Raw genomic sequence first — 22,787 nt, 5'->3', positions numbered from 1 at the left:
GTAGGTGTTGCAGCTCCTGTGCTTGCACAGGAAGGTGCCATGTGAAGGAAAGGGGATGCTGGGGTTGACTGTGGAATGGACCAGGGTGTCGCGGAGGGAGCAGTCACTTCGGAATGCTGAGAGGGGAGGGGAGGTGAAGATGTGATTGGTGGTAGGCTCACGCTGGAGATGGTGGAGGATAATCCATTGAACGTGGAGGCTGGTGGGGTGAAAGGTGAGGACAAGGGAAACCCTGTGGTGGTTGTGAGAGGGAGGGGAAGGGGTGAGAGCAGAAGTGCGGGAAATAGAACGGACACGATCGAGGGCCATGTTAATCACGGTGGAGGGGAATCCTCTGTTGAGGAAAAAGGAAGACATATCAGAGGCACGGGTGTGAAAGGTGGCGTCGTCAGAACAGATGCAACTGAGAAACCGGGAGAATGGAATGGAGTCCTTACAAAATGTGAGATTGGAGGAAGTATAGTCCAGGTAGCTGTGGGAGTCAGTGGGCTTATAGTGAATGTGTGTCATAGTCTATCCCCAGAAATGGAGACCGAGAAGTCGAGGAAGGGAAGGGAAGAGTCGGAGATGGACCATGTGAAGGTGAGGGAAGAGTGGAAATTGGATACAAAGTGACCCGCTGAGATTTCCAGCATTTTCTGTTTTTATTTCAGATTCCAGCATCCTCAGTATTTTGCTTTTGTAATAGAAAGAAAATATCTATTCTATATATTGCTTATTCAGTGAAACTTTGAAAGTTCTTTAGTGATTTTTAAAAATAAATTCTCGGGATGTGGGCATCACTAATAAGGCCGGCATTTATTGCCCAGCTTTAGTTGCCTTGTGGAGGTGCTGATGGGTCGGCTTCTTGAACCGCTGGTATCAGATTATGCAACTGAGTATCTTGGGTTTTTATAGCAATCCAAGATTTTTTAAAATAATTTGCAGAATTCAAATTCCCGAACTGCCATGGTGGGATTTGAACTCCCGTTCTTTAAATTATTAGTTCAGGCTCATAATTACAGTAACATAACCACTGCACTACCAATACCGAGTAATCCCAGAAATAAGTGCACTAATTAACTTTTTAATGATTTGAACTACTCAATCCATTTGTTTTAATATTTTCTAGATGGTACAGCTGCTGAAACCCTCATCCATGCCTTTATTCCAATACACACCTGACTGGCCTCATTTTCTACCATCCGTAGACTTGAGGTCATCCAAAACTCTGCTGCCCGTGTCCTAACTCGCACCAAGTCCCATTCACCCAACACCCCCGTGCTCACTAACCTATATTGGGTCCCAGTTAAGCAACACCTCATGTTTTAAACTTCACATCCTTGTTTTCAAATTCTTCCATGGCCTCGCCCTTTCTTATCTCAGTAATGTCCTCCAGCCCTAAAACCCTCCAAGATACCTGCACTCCTCCAATTCTGGCCTCTTGAGCATCCCCAATTTTCATCACTCCCATCAATGGCAGCCGTGCCTTCAGCTGCAAAGACCTTAAGCTCTGGAATTCCCTCCCTAAACCTCTCTTCCTCTCTTTCCTCCTTTAAGATGCTCCTTAAAACCTACTTGTTTGATCAAGCTTTTGGTCATCTGCCCTAATATCTCCTTAAGTGGCTCAGTGTCAAATTTTGTTTGATAACGCTCCTGTGAAGCGATTTGGGACATTTTACTATGTTAAAGCTGTTGTATAAATATAAGTTGTTGTTGTGGAATGCAGTATACTAAATTGAAAGAAGTGCAAATAAATCGCTATTTCACCTGGAAGGAGTGTTTAAGGGCCCTGGACAGTGGGAAGGGAGGAGGTAAAAGGGCAGGTGTTGCTTCTCATGCGCTTGTATGGGAAAATCTGTTTAAAATCTTTATGTAAAACCTTACTGTGCTCAGACGACAGCTCAACTGGGTACAGAAGTCATTTTTAAACAGTATTTTTCTTGTATAGCAAGTAAAGCAGCAACAAAAAACAGCCAGATTCAGCCAGCCTTGATTCATCTTTAAATACTTCAAAAAGCCTTTTATGTCCAGTTCTCCTGGTGGTTTGGGAAGTAAGCATGTTGCTAGTATGTCCAGGACTGTATATCAAATATTCACTTAGTAACTTCTACTGGAAGCAAGCATCTTAAATCACTCTGGCCACTTGTCTGAATTTCTTGGAGGATTGAGCACCCTGAAATGAGAGCTAGGCCAATGCAACAGGTGAGTAGAATTTTTAGATTGCCACTTACTGACACTGTGGTCCACCCTTCAAATACCCCCAACACCCCCTTCCCATCCCATCGCACCTTCCCATACAAGCTACCAGGAGATGCAACACCTGCTCTTTTACCTCCTCCCTTCCCACTGTCCAGGGCTCCAAACACTCCTTACAGATGAAACAGCGATTTACTTGCACTTCTTTCAATTTAGTATCCTGTATTCAACAACAACAATGTATTTATATAGCAGCTTTAACATAGCCAATTAAAAGGAAACAGGTCTGATGTCATTTGATGATGCATCATCAGCCGGTTTCCTTAAAGGGACTATGCCCACATTCATTTTGACAGTTGTGCTGTCAGTGTTCTACAGTATTGAGGTGCTGCAAACACTGACAGGCACTGCACAAAGATGCACAGCTGCACCCAGGGTCTCGCATGATATATTTACGGAGGGAATCACAGCACGCAGGGAGGTTCTCTTCCCTTCCAAAGGATGGAAGAGACCTCCCCAGGACACCAACGCAGCCTGGTTGCACAGGAGGGCACAAGCAGGGATGTCGTCAGGAGGACCTGGCTGCAGTGAGCTCAGTAGATCACGAAACGTTACTGCAAGCCACACTCAACCTACAAAACGTTACTGCAAAGCCACACTCGACCTCATCCTGCTGTGCCACTCATCACATCGCCATCATTCTGCCTTCCCTATCCTACGTCTGCACATCCTTATTCACACCAACTTATCTTGTACCTCCACCAATCCCTCTCTATTTACTATCTCACGCGCCATCCTTTAAACTTACCCTCATCCTTGTCCAGTCATACCAACTAACAACACACAAGGGTAGGCACTTGTGTGTTTTCGCCAATGTTCATGTAAAGTTTCTGTTGATGTGTTGCCAAACATTGAACTCTTTGTCTTCTTGGACAGATTTGTGTGCACCTTTGGAAGTGATTTAGTGAGTTGCAGTGAATGGTCAAACATAACGGTACCCCCTGCAATGTGATGAGTGTGAAAGGAATGGCTTGGGCATTGCAGGGATGCTTTATGATGCTGGCGTGGGGTGGTGCCAACCTGGCAAATCATGTGGCAGCCAGGGTGTACAGCGTCAGGTGAAATAAATCTGGCCATGGTGAGGCCATCCCTGACCTGCCAGACAGCAATGTGGTCGGGTACCAATGCCCTGTGTCCTGTGCAGCATCAGGTGATGCAGAGAAAGTTGGTGATGGTGTTGGTGATGCTGATGTGCCTGGTAATGTTGGTGTTGGGGCTGATCGCGGTGGGATTCTGAAGATCAAGATGAGAATTTTTAAAGGGCACCGATGCTGGTGGAATAGATGGCAGCTGAAGTTGAGATGTCAAAAACGATCTGTCAATGATGAGAGAGGTTACTTCAAGGAGGTGACAATGGATAGAGAGTTTACTCCAAACACTTGCAAACTGTATTAAGTTGTAAAGTCTATTCCAAATCCTGAAGGCTCCAGGATCTAACATTGGAAAGTGAACAGCTGTGAAATGGTAACTTTTATACCACTTTTGCAGCTCTCACCTATTCAGAGTAATGGAGAGTCATTGAAAACCCGACCTCCTTACCTGACGTGGTCCCCAAGCACCGTGAAACTCGTCAAAAAGCAGGAAAAATGGTAAGTACATGGTAAAATGTTGTTTAATTACCTTTTAACCAGCTCTTAACTATATCAATTGGTTCCCTTAGTGTTGGGTCTGTAAAGTGCAGACAGACCCGGCACTTGGGAAACTGACATGGAGGCAGGTTCACAGCGGGATCCCGACCCGCTGTCGATCTTTTATATTTTGATAGCGGACCTGCCTCTGAACCCGCCCTCTGAGCGCCAAGAAAATTCCGGCCCAGAATGCTATTCAACAGTTCCTGTTTGAGGTGAATATATATAAAGACAGAATTAGAATCGACTATGATGCTCACTGCAGTAAAATAACCAACTAATACTCGATATCTAGGTTCATAAATGAATAATGACCATTTGGAGTCAATGCCTTGAGAAGAACATTTTTTTTTGTAAAGTCAATCTTGCTTTATCAGTTTCAATTAATTTGCAATTTTTTAAGCATCCATGCAAATTGTTCTTCTAGAACGAGTCAAATATACCAGAAAATCAAGTAGGTTTAGATAGTAGTTAAGCAAGAACCAAGCAAGCAAAGCAATATGGTTGGCAGACAGCAGCACAACAACTCTGGGCTCCTCAGGATACAATGTGGTCAGCAGGCCCCTCTTCCGGTTTTGACTTTAAGGAGTCTGCGCATGCACAGCACAGTAAAATGTGCGTATGCGCAAAAGCGGGGTGGAGTCCAGGGAGCATATGCGCAGAAGAACACAAAAATGTTCGTGCAGATAAACATACACCCCAATGTGATAAGGGCTATGCAGTATGGAACGGTTGTGTTTGATCCTTGGCTTCACTGCCTGTAGGTTAGGGAGAAGAATCAGTCAGGCTTTTGTGTCTGATCATTATCCAATAATCCCTGCTGGAAAGTATGTTTGTGTGTTGCTAGTTTGAAGACTGGATTGGGTTCAGCTGTGATGCCCCATGGAGAGAGAGCCTGGTGACACTCACTATCGAAGCTCATCGTGGGCGAAAACTGAATAAAAACAAACAACTTGCCTAACTAAAATGTTTCATGTTTTCTTCATAGGTGGTTGATATATTACTTAGATTTATTTATTAATTCAATATAATTTATTAGTTTCCCATGCCTTTTTGATCATTGTATTCTACTGCATTGTTATAAAAGCAGTTTCAGAATTGTTTCTTATCAATTTTGTGCAAGAAACAAATACAATTTTTTTTAAAGAAACCGAATTAAAAGTAACGTAAAACAATTAGTCCTGCTTATGCAAATAACTTTTCTTATTTACTAGGACAGATAGTTACAGGAGATGATGCTAAGGCTTGTATCCCTGTCGAGACTATTACTGAGCCCCCAGGTAACAATCACTGTAGTAACTCGCTTTTTTAGTTGGCTGTTGTAGAGGCATTTGCTTGTGATCATTGAAGCATTTTGTGGCTTGTTTCCGTGTACTGTTGACATCACATTCATTTCTAGTTACTACAATCCATTGTCAGGCTCTCGCCACTGTGGGGCAGTCTTGTTCAACTAATTAATGAATTTCATGAGCGTGCCTTCCTGTGCTTGTTTGCATGCTTAACTGACAAATCCCAAGGATATAGCTTTTCTGTTTTGGTTTTACAAGCCAATGTACAAGAATGTCTTGCTTAAAGGAGTATAACTGCAGCACTATATCTACTTGAATAGATGTGCAAGAAAGTGGAAGAATTATTTCAATTTGCGACAAAGTAGGGAACCGATGGTTATTTGGATGTTTTAACATCAGTTTCACCTGCGTGTAAATATGAGCATATAATTATTGCAGCATTAACACAAATATGCTCAAAAGTCACCCTTAAATCATGTTTTATTTCCGCCTTCAAATCAACGTTGGTTAAAATCTATTTGTGTCACATTTTATTATTCCAAACGAACATCTTAGAAATGGCTCCAAGTGTACCATTTGCATGGAGGAAATAATTTCCTTGTTAAAATTGGCGCAATCAAGAATTTTGCACAGAAACATCCCAACAGTGGACCCACAAAATAAAAGTACCATACGTGACTGAAAATTTCAGAAATGGAAGTTACATGAAGAGGAACATGCGCAACATACGAAGAATTCAAATCTACATGCAAGATAGATTTGAAAGACTGACTTAGACAGGGAGTTAATGGCACTGATGACAGAAATGATAACAATAACTATCTTGGCAGAAAAATGTTTTCGGTAAACTGTGAAACTTGTATAAATATGATTACCAGTTTGGGTTTTCTTTGGAAGACTGAATGTTTCAATCTCTTGTAGTTATTTGCATGACTAGGTCAAATCTCTTAACCTCATTTGAACTGCTTGTCTACATATAAAAAAAACTACTGTCCATCTGATTACCTTTAGAGAACCATATGACTGCTAAATCTCATCTACCTGGAACCATTCCCCACTATCCTACCACGCCCCTTACCAGCACAGGCCACACTTGCTGCCTTTTATCCAGCTTACATTCCTTGACCTATCCTTAGTAATTCCTGAGCTCCTCTCCCAGGCCTTTTGCATACACATACACACTTGGCTCATGTCAAACCTAATTTTATATTTTGAAGAGCAGCCACATTAGTATATGTGAGGAAGCAGACAAATGCTCTTTTTTTTTTTAGAAGGCTCTGATAAATAACAAAACACCACGACTAATGACAATACTAATGTATTCAGTGTGATTTTTTAACTATGACAGAAACACATAAATACAGGGCTCAATTTTCCCCAATGATTTGCACCGTCTTTTTTGCGCGCATCGCTTTTTTTGGTGTAAGTTTAAAAAATGTAAGTTTCCCCAAGGAATGTGCACCAGCGTAACTCAGTAACGATTTTTTTAGGGGTTTTTTTGCGTCATAGGGGGCGTAACCTGATGTCTGCGCCAGTTTTTGTCATTTATGCAAGTTTCCCCCCCCCCCCCCCCAAATTCTCCTAGTATGTGACCACTCCCGAAAAAGCTTCTGGTGAGTGAAGAAAAACCAGCGCGCATTGAAATATCAGCGCAGAAAGACGCCATTGTTTTTCAGCGAAGTTTTGGAGGGAGTCAAGAAGACTTAAATATGCCTAATAAATATTTTTTTTTAACCTTATAACACAGTAAATGGAAGTTTGATGGAATTCTATAAATTTTCATTCTTTTTTCAACTGGCACGCCACCACCGAACGTCTGCAAACAGGACTGGAGGGTCAGAGCGCAGCCAGCAGAATCGGTCCCATGCCCGGACACGGGCTCGGTTGCAAAAGAAGCCCGAGGGGGTATGGGGGGCTGTGGAAGGCGATCGGAAGGCATCAGAAGCCTGCACTTACTCATCAAATCAAGTCCGGATGGGTGGGGGGTGGGGGGGCTGTGGAAGGCGATCGGAAGGCTGCACTATGCATCAAATGTAACCCGGGGGATTGGGGGGGTTCCCGATCATTGCGCCTGGTCAGACATTCCTGTGGTCCATACAGACCTGTGGGGAGAGAGAATGAAGAACCTTGTCTTGCCTGCCTGCCGTTAAGTGATTGGCAGGAGGCCTTACCCACCGGTATATCGAGACAGGCGTTCGTACCTGCACCTGAGTGATGCAGACTGTGTCAGAAGGCTGCGTTTCCACAAAGAAGTTGTAACTGAGATCTGTGAGTTAGTAAAAGCAGACCTGCAACCTAGAAGTATCAGGAGGATTGCTTCATCAGTTGAAGTGAAGGTTACAGCTGCACTTTCATTCTATGCATCTGGATCATTCCAAGTTACACCTGGGATGTGCCATTTCTCAACATGCAACACATGTCTGCATTCGGCAGGTGACTGCTGCACTATATGCCCAGAGGAATGACGACATAAAGTTCCCCATGACCGCCCAGGCAATGCATAACAGGGCTGCATTGATTGTACCCACATCGTCTTGCAAGCACCTTTGGAGGATTCCGAGATGTACAGGAACAGAAAAGGCTTCCACTCCATTAATGTGCAGCTCGTGTGTGACAACATGAATCGCATCATATCAGTTGATGCAAGATACCCTGGGAGCACCCATGATGCATTCATCCGACGCGAGAGCATTATATCAGCCATGTTTCAGCAGCAGCCAGAAGGGCAGAGCTGGCTACTGCGAGACAAAGGGTATGGCCTCGCCACCTGGCTCATGACGCCCCTACGCCCCTATGCATAAACCGGATGGAAGCTGACCGTGAATACAACATATCATACGTTGTAACATGCAACATAACAGAGAGGACCATTGACATCTTGAAACAGTGTTTCCGATGCCTGGACTGTTCTGGAGGCTACTTGCTATACTCCCCTGAGATTGTCAGTCAGTTCACTGTTGAATGCTGCATGCTGCATAACTTAACCATCGTGAGGCAGCAGCAGCTGGTAGTAGAAGACCCACCTGAGGTGAGAGTGGCTGATGATAATGAGGAAGATGCAGACGAGGAGGACGAGGAAGCCATGCAACTACCTGAACCCGGAGGAGGGCGGGCCGTCATGCCCCTTTAATGATTGCTCGAGCCTTGCACTAGCAGTTCATCCTTGAACGCTTTGCTGCCTGAAGGCTCAGCAGCAACTATTCCACATGGGCCATGTTTACTGTTTGGACCTGTTCCATAATGTTGTGCTGTGTTAATGCAACAAATGATGGAAATGATTTTTGTTTACTTCAAAAGTTGTGTTAATAATGGTACAAATAATGTAAATGATTCAGTTATTATTTAAAATATATTTTATCAAAAAATTTAGCAAATATTTGTTTGTACTTAACTTAACATTAATAAACACATTCTTGTTTCAAACTTTAAAGTTTTCATTTAAGATCACTTCCAAACTCTAACATCATTTAAAAAAAATGTAAGATCACTTACTAACTTTTAAACTTGTAAATTTACATAACTTACAAAAAACTTTTAATTTGAGAACAGATACAACAGTAACAACAATAATAATAACAGCAGCAAAGAATGGCTGCACCCATCTCTCCTCCACCTTATAAGACCACGCGCTGTGCTTGGTTTTGGTGACTCCTTTACCCCTGCCCGCAGGCGGTGGTGCAGTGTTTCTTTGGTTGGTACCAAGCTTATTCTTTCGAACATCTCTGGTATGTGCACTTCTTGATGGGGTGGGGGGTGGGGGGCGCAGCTGTTAATGTGGAAGGCCCGGCTTGGGCCTCTTCAGAGGCTGGTCAGGGGATGGGAGTGGGAGTGGCAGTTGACTCTGTCAATGGGCGCGGGGTCTGGGCGTATTCCCTTATCGCAATAGCTAACTCCAAAATTCCCTCCCTCATGTGCCCTGACAGTGTCTCAACTACCTCCAATATTCCCTCCCTCATTTTTGCCGCCAGTGTCTCAGCTACCTGTGACATGCCCTCCCTCATGTTGAGCAACAGTGTGTCAGCTACCTGCGACATTCTCTCCCTCATGTGCACCGACATAGTTTCAGCTGACTGAGATATTCCCTCTCTCATGTTCACGGACAGCGTTCCCATTTCTCGTGAGAGTGTTGTTACTTCTCCCGACAGTCCCGATACCTCATCACCCTCCCCCACTGATGGTGTCCAGGATGTGATCGCGTAAGGTCAGTGCTCTCTGCACTCATTGCCATCATCTGAACCACATCTATTAGATCCTGCACCAGGAGAGCGCGGTCGAGCTCTCTTTTCCCCTCCTCACTCTGGGTGTGGCTCGCAGCATCCCAGTGGGACCTGCAGCCTCGGACGGTGGGGCCCTGAGTGTCCCTTGCTGCATCCCACTGGGACCTGCAGCCTCGGACGGTGGGGCCCTGGGTGTCCCTTGCTGCGTCCCACTGGGACCTGCAGCCTCGGACGATGGAGCCCTGGGTGTGCCTCGCTGCACCCCACTGGGACCTGCAGCCTCGGACAGTGGGGCCCTGGGTGTGCCTCGCTGCACCCCACTGGAATCCCCAGCCTCGACGGTGGGAAACCATGGAATGTCCCACCAACATCAAACCACTACTCGGGGAAGGGGCTAGCACCTCAATGAGCGGCACCTGCACCTCCTCCAAAGTGAGTACAACAGTGGGGACTTCATCCATCCCCTCATCCTCACCCCCATGCTCTTGGTCTGGAACGTGGGATTGTAAGTTGTTCTCTTCAGGCTCGCCCTCGTCTGAATCTTCTTCTGCATCGTCAGGGTTGGCCTCAAGTTCCGCAAAATATAACGGAACAGACAAATGGTTAGCAGAAGAGGAGGGGGCACGGTAGCATGAGTAGGCTCACACAGCACAGGCAGCAGGCTGATTTGAAGGACCATGATGAATGATAGCACATTGCATCAACTGAAGCGTAGCTGAGGGAGACATCCTCATGAACCAAAGCATGGCTAGCCCGCGCAGTACTTCACATTTAGAAAAGCCAGACTGGAATTTGCAGGATTTACCCTCTCCCTCAAGTGTGGGCCCAGCTTGTGCAGTAGTGGTTGCTTTTCTCCAGGCAGGACCCATCAAAGCAGCGACCCTCTCTTCCAAGGGTGTCAGTAGCTACAGATTTGCCGTGCCTCTTGTTCGAGTTCTTTCTCATTTGTTATGTGCCACTTGCCTCTGCAAAGATGAAAATATAACTTCTTAGAGAGGGTGTCTTTCTGCTGAGTGGGACATATACAATTGGTCATATTTACAATTGCAATTCCTTTGAAAAATGAAAATATTACACTAACTACTTGACCAAGGTCCTGCTTCATCTTTTTGCACTGGCTTCCAGACCTCGGGGTGGTCACCATTGCACAGTAATCTTCTGCAAGTTGGTTCCAGCGTTTCTTCATTTCTTTGGGTGGAACTTTTATGTGACCTCTGCTGCTGTCCAGCTCCATCTGCCCTCAATCACAGTAACTAGTGCCTCCACTTCATCCTGTAAGAAATTCTTGGTCCTTGCACCACGTTGCATCTTGTATTGCAGCTCTGATTTTTCCAATGAGAATTAAAGTTCCCACACACAACTGGCTCTTTAAAAATGGCTGATTGCACTGAAGGGGCTGCACGTATTTTTTGGCGCAGACAGTAGGCTCCACCGCCGCTGCCCCCCCCCACCCCCCGAGGCTACAGGACAGGCTGCGCAGCACCAATTTTGAAAAATAGAGCCGGGAAGTTTTTGGAGTAGTTCTGACCTCGGAAAATGGGCGCAACTCTGGCCATACACCAAAAAACAGCTTTGGGCAAAATTGAGCCCATAGTTAGGCACTTGAATCTGTTATTTTTTAGTATTTCTTTGGAGTCAGTTTTCTACTTAGTTGTGAATTTAATACTGAAGTTTAAGCATCAGAACAGATCCATATTGTAATTTTACTTGTTGAAGAATAGATGAAAAAATCAATTTACAAATATGGCAGAACTGAACACAGAAATCAGATGAAGATCAACAATCTTGATGTTTGGTAGTACTGTACTCACAGGAACAGCCCTCCAAAATGCAGCTCAAAGTCAACATTATTAAACTATTTATATGATACATCCACTTCCCATACTTCCATAAAGGAAAGACTTCAGCTCAACACCAACAACTGAATTGCTCATGTGGCACAATCTACAGCCCACTTATCATCTCGCCTCACCTCTTTACCGTGGAGAACATACTTTTATATAACACAGGGACAGGAGTGTAGCAGTTTACACCTTGAAAATGTAGTTTAATTCTTAATACTTTTCGTTAAAATGTATAATCTACAGAAATTTCATTTTGCACTACTCCCCACAAAAATAATCCAATAGCATTAGTTATCCCATAGTTTTCACAATATTTAGTCTAAAATTTCACAATCCTTTATCAACAAGTCTTTCTTTTGGAGTTAAATTTAATTTGACCTTATTTCATAGCTTGCTGCTGCTCCCTTGGTGCTGCTGCAGTCATGTTTTTAAATGTTGCCACCACTGATGAGAAATTGGGGTTATTTGCGCCTCCCAGTGGCGCTAACGGGGCGCAAACAACTTTGCGATCGGATGCGGCGCCGCTAACAACTCCCGCTAAATTCGGCGGGAGTTTAGCTGCGGCATTGCACCCCGATCTCCTGCACCCAGACGTCATCGGCACGCACAGCACCCTGAACCCTAAATTGGGTATAGCCTCCTGAAGCTGCACCCGGCGATGATAGAGACAACTTCAGGAGCGCGTACCGGGTGGCTGGCTGCTAGCGGGGCGAAAGTTAAATGGGAGGTGGCTGGCTGGTCGTAAAAAAAAAGTTTGGTTTTCTTGAGCGTCCCATTGCCGCTTTGGACGCAGGGTCCGTGCGCAATCGGTCAGCCCTGCTTGAGTGCCAGGCTGATCGTGTGGCATCCCTGGTGGTCCTGGTAGGACCCTTTTAATAATGCAAAGTATGCATTACTTCCTTTAATTCAGCGAAGAGCCCCTCCTACGCAGCCCAGTGCGGAGTGTTGCTGAGCCATGTGTCCGCTCCACTACCGCCCCAGAAAGGAAGTGGAGCGCTTGATTTAGCACCTCACTTCCTTTCGGGGGCGGTAACCCCAATATCGCGCGAGAGGCGAGACTTCTGCATCTGCCGCAAATTCTTGTGCCTCTTGAGTGTTACCACCCCCAAACAGGCGCACCTGAGAGTCATAACTGCTCTCCACTAAGAAGCAATCCCATTCTCTTGAAAAGTCTACATGTACAAAAAACAAAACTTCTCACTCACTGAGTAGTGCAAGTGACTGCTGTAGCCACTCAATCAGAGACCTAAACTACTAACCATCATGTTGAAAGGTCAAAGAGCCAGACATGAGCAACAGCCATCACTGTTATACATTGGCCAAGATTTTACAGGGCCTACGAAGGCGTACACACAGCATGTGCAGAGGTCCCGGCACTGTTTTCAGCGCAGGGACCTGGCTCCGCCCCCCCCACAGCTCGTGCCGGCTGCGCCGAGTGTCACAGGACCTGTAAGTCGGTGGAGACTACCGAGGATTTTTTTAGGCGCGAAAAACGGGCGCCCAGCTCGGAGGGGCGCCCGTTTTTTTTCTTGTGGAAACTTGGGCCCATTAATTCTGTTTCTCTCTCCACAGATGCTGTCTGACTTTCTACCATTTTCTGTTTTTATCCTAAATTTACATTATGTGCCCATTTGTTGCCCAAGGTCATTACATTATTATAATATTTTTTGTTTATATAGTGCCTTTAACGTAGTAAAACGTTCCAAGGCATTTCACAACAATTTTACAACATATTAACCATTGAGGGAAAGAGAGAAAAAGCATGAGAAGGAAGTGTAAAAAGAAGTTAAAAGCTCGGGTCCGAAGCGGCAGCCCAAAATGCACACGCAGATGGACACAGGCGAAAAAACTAAAAAAAAATTTAAATTATATTGTAAATAATACAATTAGTAGCACACAATAGTAAAATCAATATAATAAAGATTAATTATAATTAAACAAAATTAAATAATATATACCATAATTATAAATTAAGTTAAAATTAGAAAATCAGCAATCGAATCAAATTAAATCAGTTATTAGCTTTCTTTAAGATTCATTCCCTGTCCAGTGATTCAATTAATGTGGAAGAACTAATCACTGTCCTCCATCCTTGTGATGTCATAATGTTATTACTTTTTATTTCTCATTTTGTCCTCTTGATAGAACCTGTAATAGCTCCAGGCCCAAGCTGCCTCCGTTGTCAGGGAGACGCTGATGTTTAAATCTCCCAATATGTGCCCATTTGTTTTTCAACAGAAAATGAACCAAGATCAACTAGCACAGTGCTCACTGCAGGCTTGTTTTGTGTACATTCTGTTGGACTGGACTAAAATTCTTCCATGTCCTCCATTTCGGAAACAGAACTGCCCTCTTATTCCGATACCAAACCCCAACATGGTGGTTAAAGCCAGTAATTGAATTAACACCATCAGAAATGGGGAGGCTAATTGCACATGAGAGAAATAAATAGGGCCCCAAGCGACATTACCACCCGACCTCATCGCCATAAATCCTTTAGTAACAAAGGCAGTCCCCCTCTTTCCTCCTCCACAACCTTTTCACAAATAGCCGGTGGTATCTCAAAGGACACAAACGCCCAGACTGGGCCTATCTGTCCGTCAGAGAATCACGTGGCCATGAATATAAAACTCCAAGTCTTAAGTTACGAGACTCATGATCACGCCTTCAGCTATTTTATTAACTTGTACTGAAGACATTGAAGGAGAGAATCACACTGGATCCTGATTATTGCGACCTTGCCACAGACCTAGAGACTGGAAAGTCTCTTTCTTTTCTTTCCCCCTGGCCCCCACCTCTCCAAGGCTATGTAGCATATGTGTGCACTCTCCATTGACGGTACTCTTTTCAAACGTGCGAGCAGCTTCCAGCTGACACAGGGCGTCTCCGCACAAGGGGGAAAAAAAGGGTTGAAAGGAAGGCTCACGCTACTTCAGCCCACGCAACACCAGATTAATTAGCGGATTCCCCACACCCAACTCGGACTTTAATCCCCCGGAAGAGAAGTTATCTCTCCCATTATTTTATTTAGTAGTTAAAAGCGGCGAGTGGTTTATTAACGTGGAAGCGAGTAGGGCTGGATCAAAAAAAAACTTAACAAAATAAATACTGCTGTAAAATTAAGTGACATGCAAAGGGACTGAGCGTTCAAATGGTGTCCAAAAGTGAGAACCTGAACGCAGTCTTTGTATAGCTGAGACTATTGCATTCGTCTGAATATACAGGGGAGACTACTGATGTTTATTGAAGGGTCAATCCAATTGGCGGACCCCCTGAAATGTTCTTGCAGCCCCCCGGTTTAGAACCCCTTGTGTAGAGGATGGTATCCTTCCAACCCTCTCTGCTAATAACACTGCTACATGCAACCTTGTAAATATTTTATGACCTTGTGCTCATTTTGAAAGGAATGATCCTTTATATATTTCCTTCAACCTCAGGTCCCAAAGATTATTTGGAATCTTCAGGAAAGAGGAACATTATTGACTCCATTCATGAGGATTCAACTCTTGGATCTGTTAGAGGTAGAAGTCATTCAATCTACAACTGTTCCTCACAAGCAAGATCCAGTGTCCTAAAATTATAGTTAAATCCAGCATAGCACCTCTTAGTACCAACCAACCTTGCGTGGAGCTAACGATCAAGTGAAACTCTTCGGCATTCAAAAGATCATCCAATCTAAATACAAATAATGTCAGGAGGAAAAGATTCAGTTGTTTTGTTAGTACAATAATTTTACAACCATTAATGCTGATCAGCAATGTCGTTTTTGGTACAAATTGTTGGAAAATCGAGGGTTATTAAAGTTCATTTTGTAACAGTATTATTCTGCCCGATTTTTGTGGTTGGAAAATCCACCAGACTTTCTGCTGGTGTAGTGAATTATCAAAAGGTTGGGCATCACATCCTAACGTATGCTTTAAAATAAAATCACAGTTAACTTGTCTCTATTTTTTACACTGTTGTTGCATATCTCTAAAGTATGTGAAAGATGAATGATTGAGGAAGAAAATATAATTATTTACTTTCAGCTTGGTTTTCCTCATTCTTTCCTTCAACTCTCCTTACAATATTTCTATCTCTGATTTGGAGTATTTAGGTACTTGATTTTGATAAATTATCCTACTGTTATTTCACCAAAGTCTGAACTGCAAAGTGCCTTTATTGAAACAAACAGAATTAGGGCAGGGTTTTTATGCAGCAGGTATATCACATAATACTTATGTCCTTAAAGTAAACTCCTTAGAGTAAAGCTGGCGTAGATTTTTGTCTTCACCATCTGGTGAATTGGACAGCTGTCCTTTGTAGAACCCGCCTGATCCACTCCATCAGAGTACCGCCCAGACAGTGAAGACGAAAATGTACCCCATTATCTCAGTGACTTCTTATTCCCCCACCCCAATTCTCTTTAAAAAAAAACACATGGAAGGGGAACCTATCCAGAAAAATTGTTTTCAAATCATACCTCTCCGACAGTGCTTTTGGTCACCTACCATAATATTCTCCAGTTTACTGCCTATGACAAGTGCTTCACTTGCATGTTTTGTTATGTGAAAAACGTTTTCTAAATATATGTTCTTGTTATATGTGATAGATAATCTACATTCAAAGAATAAGAAAGAGGCCAGGAGTTTTTTTCCTCCCAAGTGTCTTATTTTAAATGAACTGCTGCTTTGTTTGTAGTGTTTGTTTTTCATTTCATTACTGCATTATAGATCATCATCATTCTCCCTATAGCTGTACAATATTTTGAATGCTGAAGAATTTAACATCAAATAAGTTTATTTTTCAAATTTATTATATAATTTAAGAAGTATTAAATATGTATATTTCCCAAATTCTGCTTGATCATCTGTAAAAATTCAGAGAAAATATCTACACATTGACAGACCATAAGTATTAGAAATATTACAAAGAACTTCTCGTGCTCCAGCAGTTAAGGACATCCCACTCTTCGCATTTAAGTGAACCATCCCAGCTGTTTAGTCTAGGAATTTGGAACACGAGTTATGTTTGGCAGTAGCATTGGAAATTTTGGAGGGACTAATCATGCAACACTTTGATATTGATTTGTTATGCTCATTTTGAGCAAAAGGCAATTAGTTCTCAGGCATTCTTGAGTCACTATATATGTAGTCTGTTTCAGTTACATTTTTGTAAATTTCATTCACAAATTAATGTTGATAAATGTTCATATTGTTTACTATTTTTAATGACTGAGTTCATCTTTGAAATTTTTTAAGACTTTCATTTATATCGCACATTTCACAACCTCAAGAAAGTGCTTTATAGCCAATTAAGTACTTTTTTGATCTGTAGTTACTGTTGTATAGGAAATGTAGATTTTGAGAGTAAGCTACACAATGAATGATGCATCCATAATATTTTACTCATTCCAGTTAAGAATTTGTTTTTTTCCGATTGAATAGCTCCTGACATATAAAGTCACATCTGATTTTGAATGCAAGAAGCAATTCAACCTGGAGAAAAATTGTGGGAAGAGAACATTTATAACTTATATGAAATCTGGTATCATTTAATATACTTTTCCAATGAACTAGTTATATAATGGCACATGGGCATTTATTCATGGCAGATATAACAAACCAGACATTAACTAGTACTGAAGGACATGTAAAATATATGTGAATCCAGATCTCAAAGTGAAACATGTTCTACTTTGATGCAAATTCCACCTTGATGTACTCCCACCAAATGCCACTGCTGCATTTTAATTATGATAAAAGTGGTGGTGACAACTGCTAGTAGTATCCTGTATCCTCAATATAGGATATACCTTCAATAATGCTAATATTTCCCCCCAAGAAGCCCTTCATTCTTATCCTATCATCTGAACTGTTATGGAATTGAAGTAAGCTTGGAGCACTTAATTTATGAAATGCATTGCTGGTAAGTTTATATCTTAGAATATCATTCACTGTTATGAATCATTCAAACATATTTAGAAAATTTAGCACTTTGTATGTTCATTAATCATGTTTTCCTATCATCTTAAACAGCTTGTTAATATAGTCACAAAATGCCACTATACTATACCACTCTAGTATAGAACAGAACAAAAAGGCCTTTGAAGCAGACATCATAAAACCATTTTGGTAATCTTTGTGCTCTTTTGAACTGTTTGTTTTAGGTCATGATGCCACTCATGTTAGTTCCTCACCAAGTACTGAGAGTTTGCCAACTGCAAAAGATAACACAGCATCTCCTCCCTATTCTACTACAAAAAAGGATTCATTCTTTAGTACAATCTCTCGTTCACGATCACACAGCAAAACTATGGGCGGCCGAAAAGACATGGTGAGTCCTTTCAATAATCACTCGTGTTAACAGGTAGAGTTTGCAGAATGGAATGTTTTGCACATTTTTTAAGTAAATACCAAAGGAAAGGTAAGATCATAGAATCCTATTACTTTTTATGCCCATCTTGATATAATTTACATATAAAATAACTTTGTTTGCTCAGTTTAGGAGATAGTGACATATCCTTCTCTCAGGCCTCTATCAATACAGCATGGGATATGTCATTTTCCTGGGGTGCTATGTCATTTGTTTTTTTTTAATAATTTTGGCCTTCACTCAACAATATTCCTGATTGAACACCTGAGATCAGAAACTGTAATATCAACAGATACAAGATTAAGCCCTTCCACCCATATCTTTTGAATCTGACCTGCATCAGTTTTTTTTTCACTTGAATTAAAACTTTCCCCCCAGCAGCAATTGGGATTCTGGTTTTCAAATTTAACAAATAGAATCCTTAGTTTTTTTCAAATCCCTTGTTAGCCAATATGGGGTTGGTATTTGGATCCACAGGGTTTCAGTCCCTATTTTTTCATTAAGGAACTTTCTTCTGTATATTTATTGTTCAAATTTGCACTCCTTAGATGTAAAAATAATAAGAGGCAACATTTCACTAACTTTCTTAGTAAAACTGGGATAGCGGTGGATGATCATGCAGACACTAACCAGTCTGCAGCTGGGAGTGGAGGATTGAGGCGCTCCAGTATAAAGCATAACTGGTCTTTCAGAGTTAAAAAGATCAATAAAAGTGCTGGCATGAAGATTTGAAAAATACGTAAAGAGAAGATGGGAAGAACTAAATAGTGCTTGTTGCTCACAGTCTGGTACCTAGAGGCTCATCACACAAGACTGTTGGTGGTTAACATAGGGGAAGTGAGGAAATTAAGTTGTATAATAGATGAAGCTGCGTATGTGATGACATAGAGGATGTTGAGAAAGGGTAAAAAAAAATGGATGACTTTAACTGCTGGAGTTGAGCAGGGGCATGCTCAAATGTGGACTCAAAAAATACAAGGAAAAAGATATTAGTTGAATCGTATGTGTGTCGAATAGGGTCGAGGTTCATGTATGCCAGATAGTACAAGAGAGAAAAGACATTGAAACAAGCCACAATGCCATATAAGAGTACCTCCACTTCACCACAAGTAGACCTCCAACCAAAAGCATTCATGAAAGAAATGGAAGAACTACAATTCTATAGGTGATTTTAATGATGTGAAGTATGTGATTTTTAATGGTTTTAATATGTTAGTAACCTTTCTTTGAGCACTCTTTCATCTGCCAATTTTCTTTTTCCCCAAATTTGTGAAGTGTGCCAGAAAGTGGGCATAGATGTACCATTTTTAAAATGTTGCTTATAGCTCCCTGCATCAGCTCAACTTTTCCCAAAATGTCATCGACCTGAAGCGTCAACTCTGTCTCTCTCCACAGATTCTGCCTGATATGCTGAGTATTTCCAGCATTTTCTGTTTTAATTTCAGATTTCCAGCATCCGCAGTATTTTGATTTTGTACTCATAGTTCTTCTTTGGCTATGCTCATGGTGAATCAGAGAAATTACAAGTCAGATTTCTATAGTGCGAAAATGCAGGTGCGCATTTCCAATGGAAATTTTGGAAAGAAGTTTCTAAGATTTCTACCCAGATGCTGAAGCAAATGCTTTTGGATTGTTCCTGAAAAATAAATAAATAATTTGTTTTTCTTTTACCTATTGCAGATGCATAAATAAATCTTTATGTAAACAATGGCCCTCTCTCTTTCTGCATGTCTTTCTTTCCCTCTAAAGTGAAAACTTGCCTCAAAAATATTCTAAAATTCATATTCCAGCTTCTTTTAAAATCATTTGTAGAAACAAACTTAGAAAAACTATGTAGCCTAAGCAAAGGCACTGAATCCTATTGATACATACTGGGAGATTGTACCTGCTCAGCTGCAACATCATGGGAATTGCAGGCACATGAGTAGTTGGCAACTCCCATCACTTTGATTAATTTGTTTCAGTTTATTTAGTAGATTATAATTACTTCTCAAAATTACTAGGTTTTGTTTTGTAGTAGTGGTAAGGTTTTTTAAATTTTTTGAATGATTTAATTGATTCAGTTTTTACCTTTATTAGCAGATCACTTCTTTAAGTTATAATTCTGATTGGCACAATTTCATATTTATTAAACAGCAATCAGGTGAACATGTGGCACAGAAATTTGCATAATACAGGTGTGATAGCAAAGTATGGCACAGGAAGTGTGACACCTGAAGTATGATAGATAATACGCATGCTACATGTAACATTTTTCATATAAATCCAGTGGACCTCCCATGGTGTTGCTCATTGCAAGTCAGATGATAGCTGTTTAATCAGGACAGAAATTTTACGTCATATAATGCAGAATGCATTACTCTAGTAAAGTGAAGTTGTATACCTTTTTGATAATATATTTATTTCCAGCTTAACCCGATTGGTAACAGATTGGCTTGACCAGTATAACCAACTAACAGAAACTTGTTTTTAATCAAAAATATATTTTGTAAATTAACTTTTTTATCCTCCAACATTTAAAACATTATGGGGCCGAAATTGCTCCAATCCCTTAAGGCCTGTTACCGCCGGAAATCGGCGGAGTTGAATGGCCGCCAATTTTTAGTGGAATGGCTGTCATTTTGAAACTTGCTCTCCTGCAGTATCCTAGCGGTGACCCGCTGCCCCCACTTACGCACCCACTGCTGGTGATCCATCCTAAGTGTGTCATCAGTTAAATGCTAGAGAGAAAAAAAATACATTTTGACAGTTCGCAAGTGCCGGCCGAAGCCCTCCCTGGTGACCCAGTGGACCTAACTGAAAGAATCGTAGACTTCGCAGTGGACCTCCTCTTTAAATGAAGGGGAGCGACTTGGTGACCCGCCAGCGTGATGACATCAGTGCGACGCTGATAAGTGACAGCAGCGGACACTCCGCCCACCCCCAACTTCCGCCCCTCTAGTGTGCGAACTTCTGCTCTCTGCTGCACTTCTGCCCCATTATGACCGACTTCCGGGTTGCTCGGGGAAAAAAAAGCCAAAGAGCAAAATTTCGCCACCACATCCACCGCGCTCAAACACGGTAAGTGCGCCGTGTTTCCGACAGGGGGCAATTTCAGCCCCTACATTTCAAAAGTATACTATTTATCACTTAGCTATTAATTTAATGGGCGCGTACGATCCCATAGAGACCCCGCAAGTGCTGGTTCTCGGTGCACAATGCGCATCCGCCGAAAACCGGCACTTGCGAACTGTCAAAATGTTTTTTTTCTCCCTGCATTTAACTACAGGTATCTCTAAATGGTACTGAATAGATCAGAGGAATATAAAAAAGATCACCTTTGTAGCAAAGAGTCACATTTCAATATGAATTTTCTTATTGTAAAAGCCTGCTACAGGTAAAGCATATTTAAATATTTGATATGGCTCAGATTCAATACATGAGGATGATGCTTAAGATTTAAAAAAAATATATTGATCATGAATGGTTACAGCACAGAAGGAGGCCATTTGGCCCATCAGCCCCATGCATGAGCACTTCAGCTAGTCCCATTCCCCCGCCCTTTCCCCATAGTCCTGTAAATTGTTTTCCTTCAGGTACTTATCCAATTCCCTTTTGAAAACCATGATTGAATCTGCCTCCACCACCCTTTCAGGCAGTGCATTCCAGATCCACTCGCTGCGTAAAAAAGTTTTATCACATGTCGCTTTTGGTTCTTCTGCCAGTCACGTTAAATCTGTGTCCTCTGGTTCTCGGCCCTTCCACCAATGGGAACAGTTTCTCTCTATCTACTCTGTCTAGACCCCTCATGATTTTGAATACCTCTATCAAATCTCCTCTCAACCTTCTCTGCTCTAAAGAGAACAATCCACGTAATGAAAGTCCCTCATCCCTGGAACCATTCTTCTAAATCTTTTCTGCACTCTCTCTAAGGCCTTCACATCCTTCCTAAAGTGCGGTGCCCAGAATTGGACACAATACTCCAGTTGAGGCTGAACCAGTGTTTTATACAGGTTCATCATAATATCCTTGCTTTTGTACTCTATGGGCCCAAGTTTCGGGCCACGCCTAGAACGGCGCAGCCCCGACCTGGACGCCTGTTTTTCGCACCACAAAGTGCACCTAAAAAAAACTTCCAGATTCTCCGGATCCCTGCTAGTCCTCTGGCAAGCTGCAGGGGGCGGAGCCAGGTCCCTGCGCTGAAAACAGTGCCGGGACCTCTGCACATGCGCACTACAGTGGACGCGCATGTGCAGTAGCTCCAGGCGCCCAAAACTGTGTGGGAGGGGCCCGAAGCACGCAGACCCTAGCCCTGGCCCAATGGCCTCACTGGGGCTGCGTGCATAAGGCTGCCTCCCACGCCCAGCTCCTGCTTCCTCTGGACTCGACCCGACTTGACTCCCGCTCCCACCCTCCACCCCCTCGCTCCGACCCGACCTCCGCAACCCCCCCCCCCGACCCGACCTCCGCTTCCCCCCCCCCCCCCGACCGATCTCCCCTCCCTCCCCCCCCACACCGACCGATCTCCTCCTCCCCCATGCCCCCCCCCCCCCCCACCGACCGATCCGCGCTCCCGACACCCCAGGACCCGACGCCACCTACCTGTCAATCCGGTAAGTCTTGGGCATGGCCCGTTCAGCCTCCCTCTCCTTTCTTTCTCTCTCTCTCTCTCTCTCTCTCTCCCTTCTCTCTCTCTCTCTCTCTCTCTCTTCCCCCCTTCTCTCCCCCCTTCCCCTCCCTCCCTTCTCTTCCCCCCTCCCCTCCCTCCCTCCCTCCCTTCTCTTCCCCCCCCTTCCCCTCCCTCCCTTCTCTCCCCCCCTCCCCTCCCTCCTCCTACCTCTCCTCCCTCCTCCCCTCCCTCCTCCTACCTCTCCTCCCCCCTCCCCTCCCTCCTTTCTCACCCCCTCTCCCCTCCCTCCCTTCTCACCCCCCCTCCTTTCTCAACCCCCCTCCTTTCTCACGCCCCTCCCGCCCTTCTCACTCCCCCTCCCTTCTCACCCCCCCTCCCCTCCCTCCCTTCTCACCCCCCTCCCCTCCCTCCCTTCTCACCTCCCTCCCTTCTCACCCCCTCCTTGTCACCCCCCCCCCTTGTCACCCCCCCACCCCCACTCCACCACCCCTCATCCCCCTCCTCTCCACACCTCACTGTCAGAAACACAGACACTGACAGACGGAGAGTGAGAGACAGACAGACAGAGAGATAGAAACACTGACAGAGACGCACTGGGGGGGCATCCC

At 43.3% G+C, this 22,787-nt stretch overlaps 1 protein-coding gene across 12 annotated transcripts in view; it reads left to right on the top strand.

Moving 5' to 3' along the window:
* tbc1d5 (TBC1 domain family, member 5) overlaps positions 1-22,787 on the top strand; it is a 789,418-nt gene that overhangs the window by 671,268 nt on the left and 95,363 nt on the right. For 9 of the 12 annotated variants that reach the window (XM_070881258.1, XM_070881261.1, XM_070881256.1 and 6 more), the window contains 3 exons: positions 5,081-5,146; positions 14,654-14,737; positions 17,365-17,531. In XM_070881258.1, coding sequence (XP_070737359.1) covers positions 5,081-5,146; positions 14,654-14,737; positions 17,365-17,531 — 317 coding nt within the window. The remainder of the gene's footprint in view (positions 1-5,080; positions 5,147-14,653; positions 14,738-17,364; positions 17,532-22,787) is intronic. The other 3 variants (XM_070881266.1, XM_070881267.1, XM_070881268.1) reach the window with 3 other exon arrangements.

Source organism: Pristiophorus japonicus, chromosome 5 (assembly GCF_044704955.1).
Source record: "Pristiophorus japonicus isolate sPriJap1 chromosome 5, sPriJap1.hap1, whole genome shotgun sequence".
Classification (NCBI taxonomy): Eukaryota; Metazoa; Chordata; class Chondrichthyes; family Pristiophoridae; genus Pristiophorus; species Pristiophorus japonicus.
Note: the sequence above shows the minus strand (reverse complement) of the source record. Positions and strands in the feature narration are given on the sequence as shown.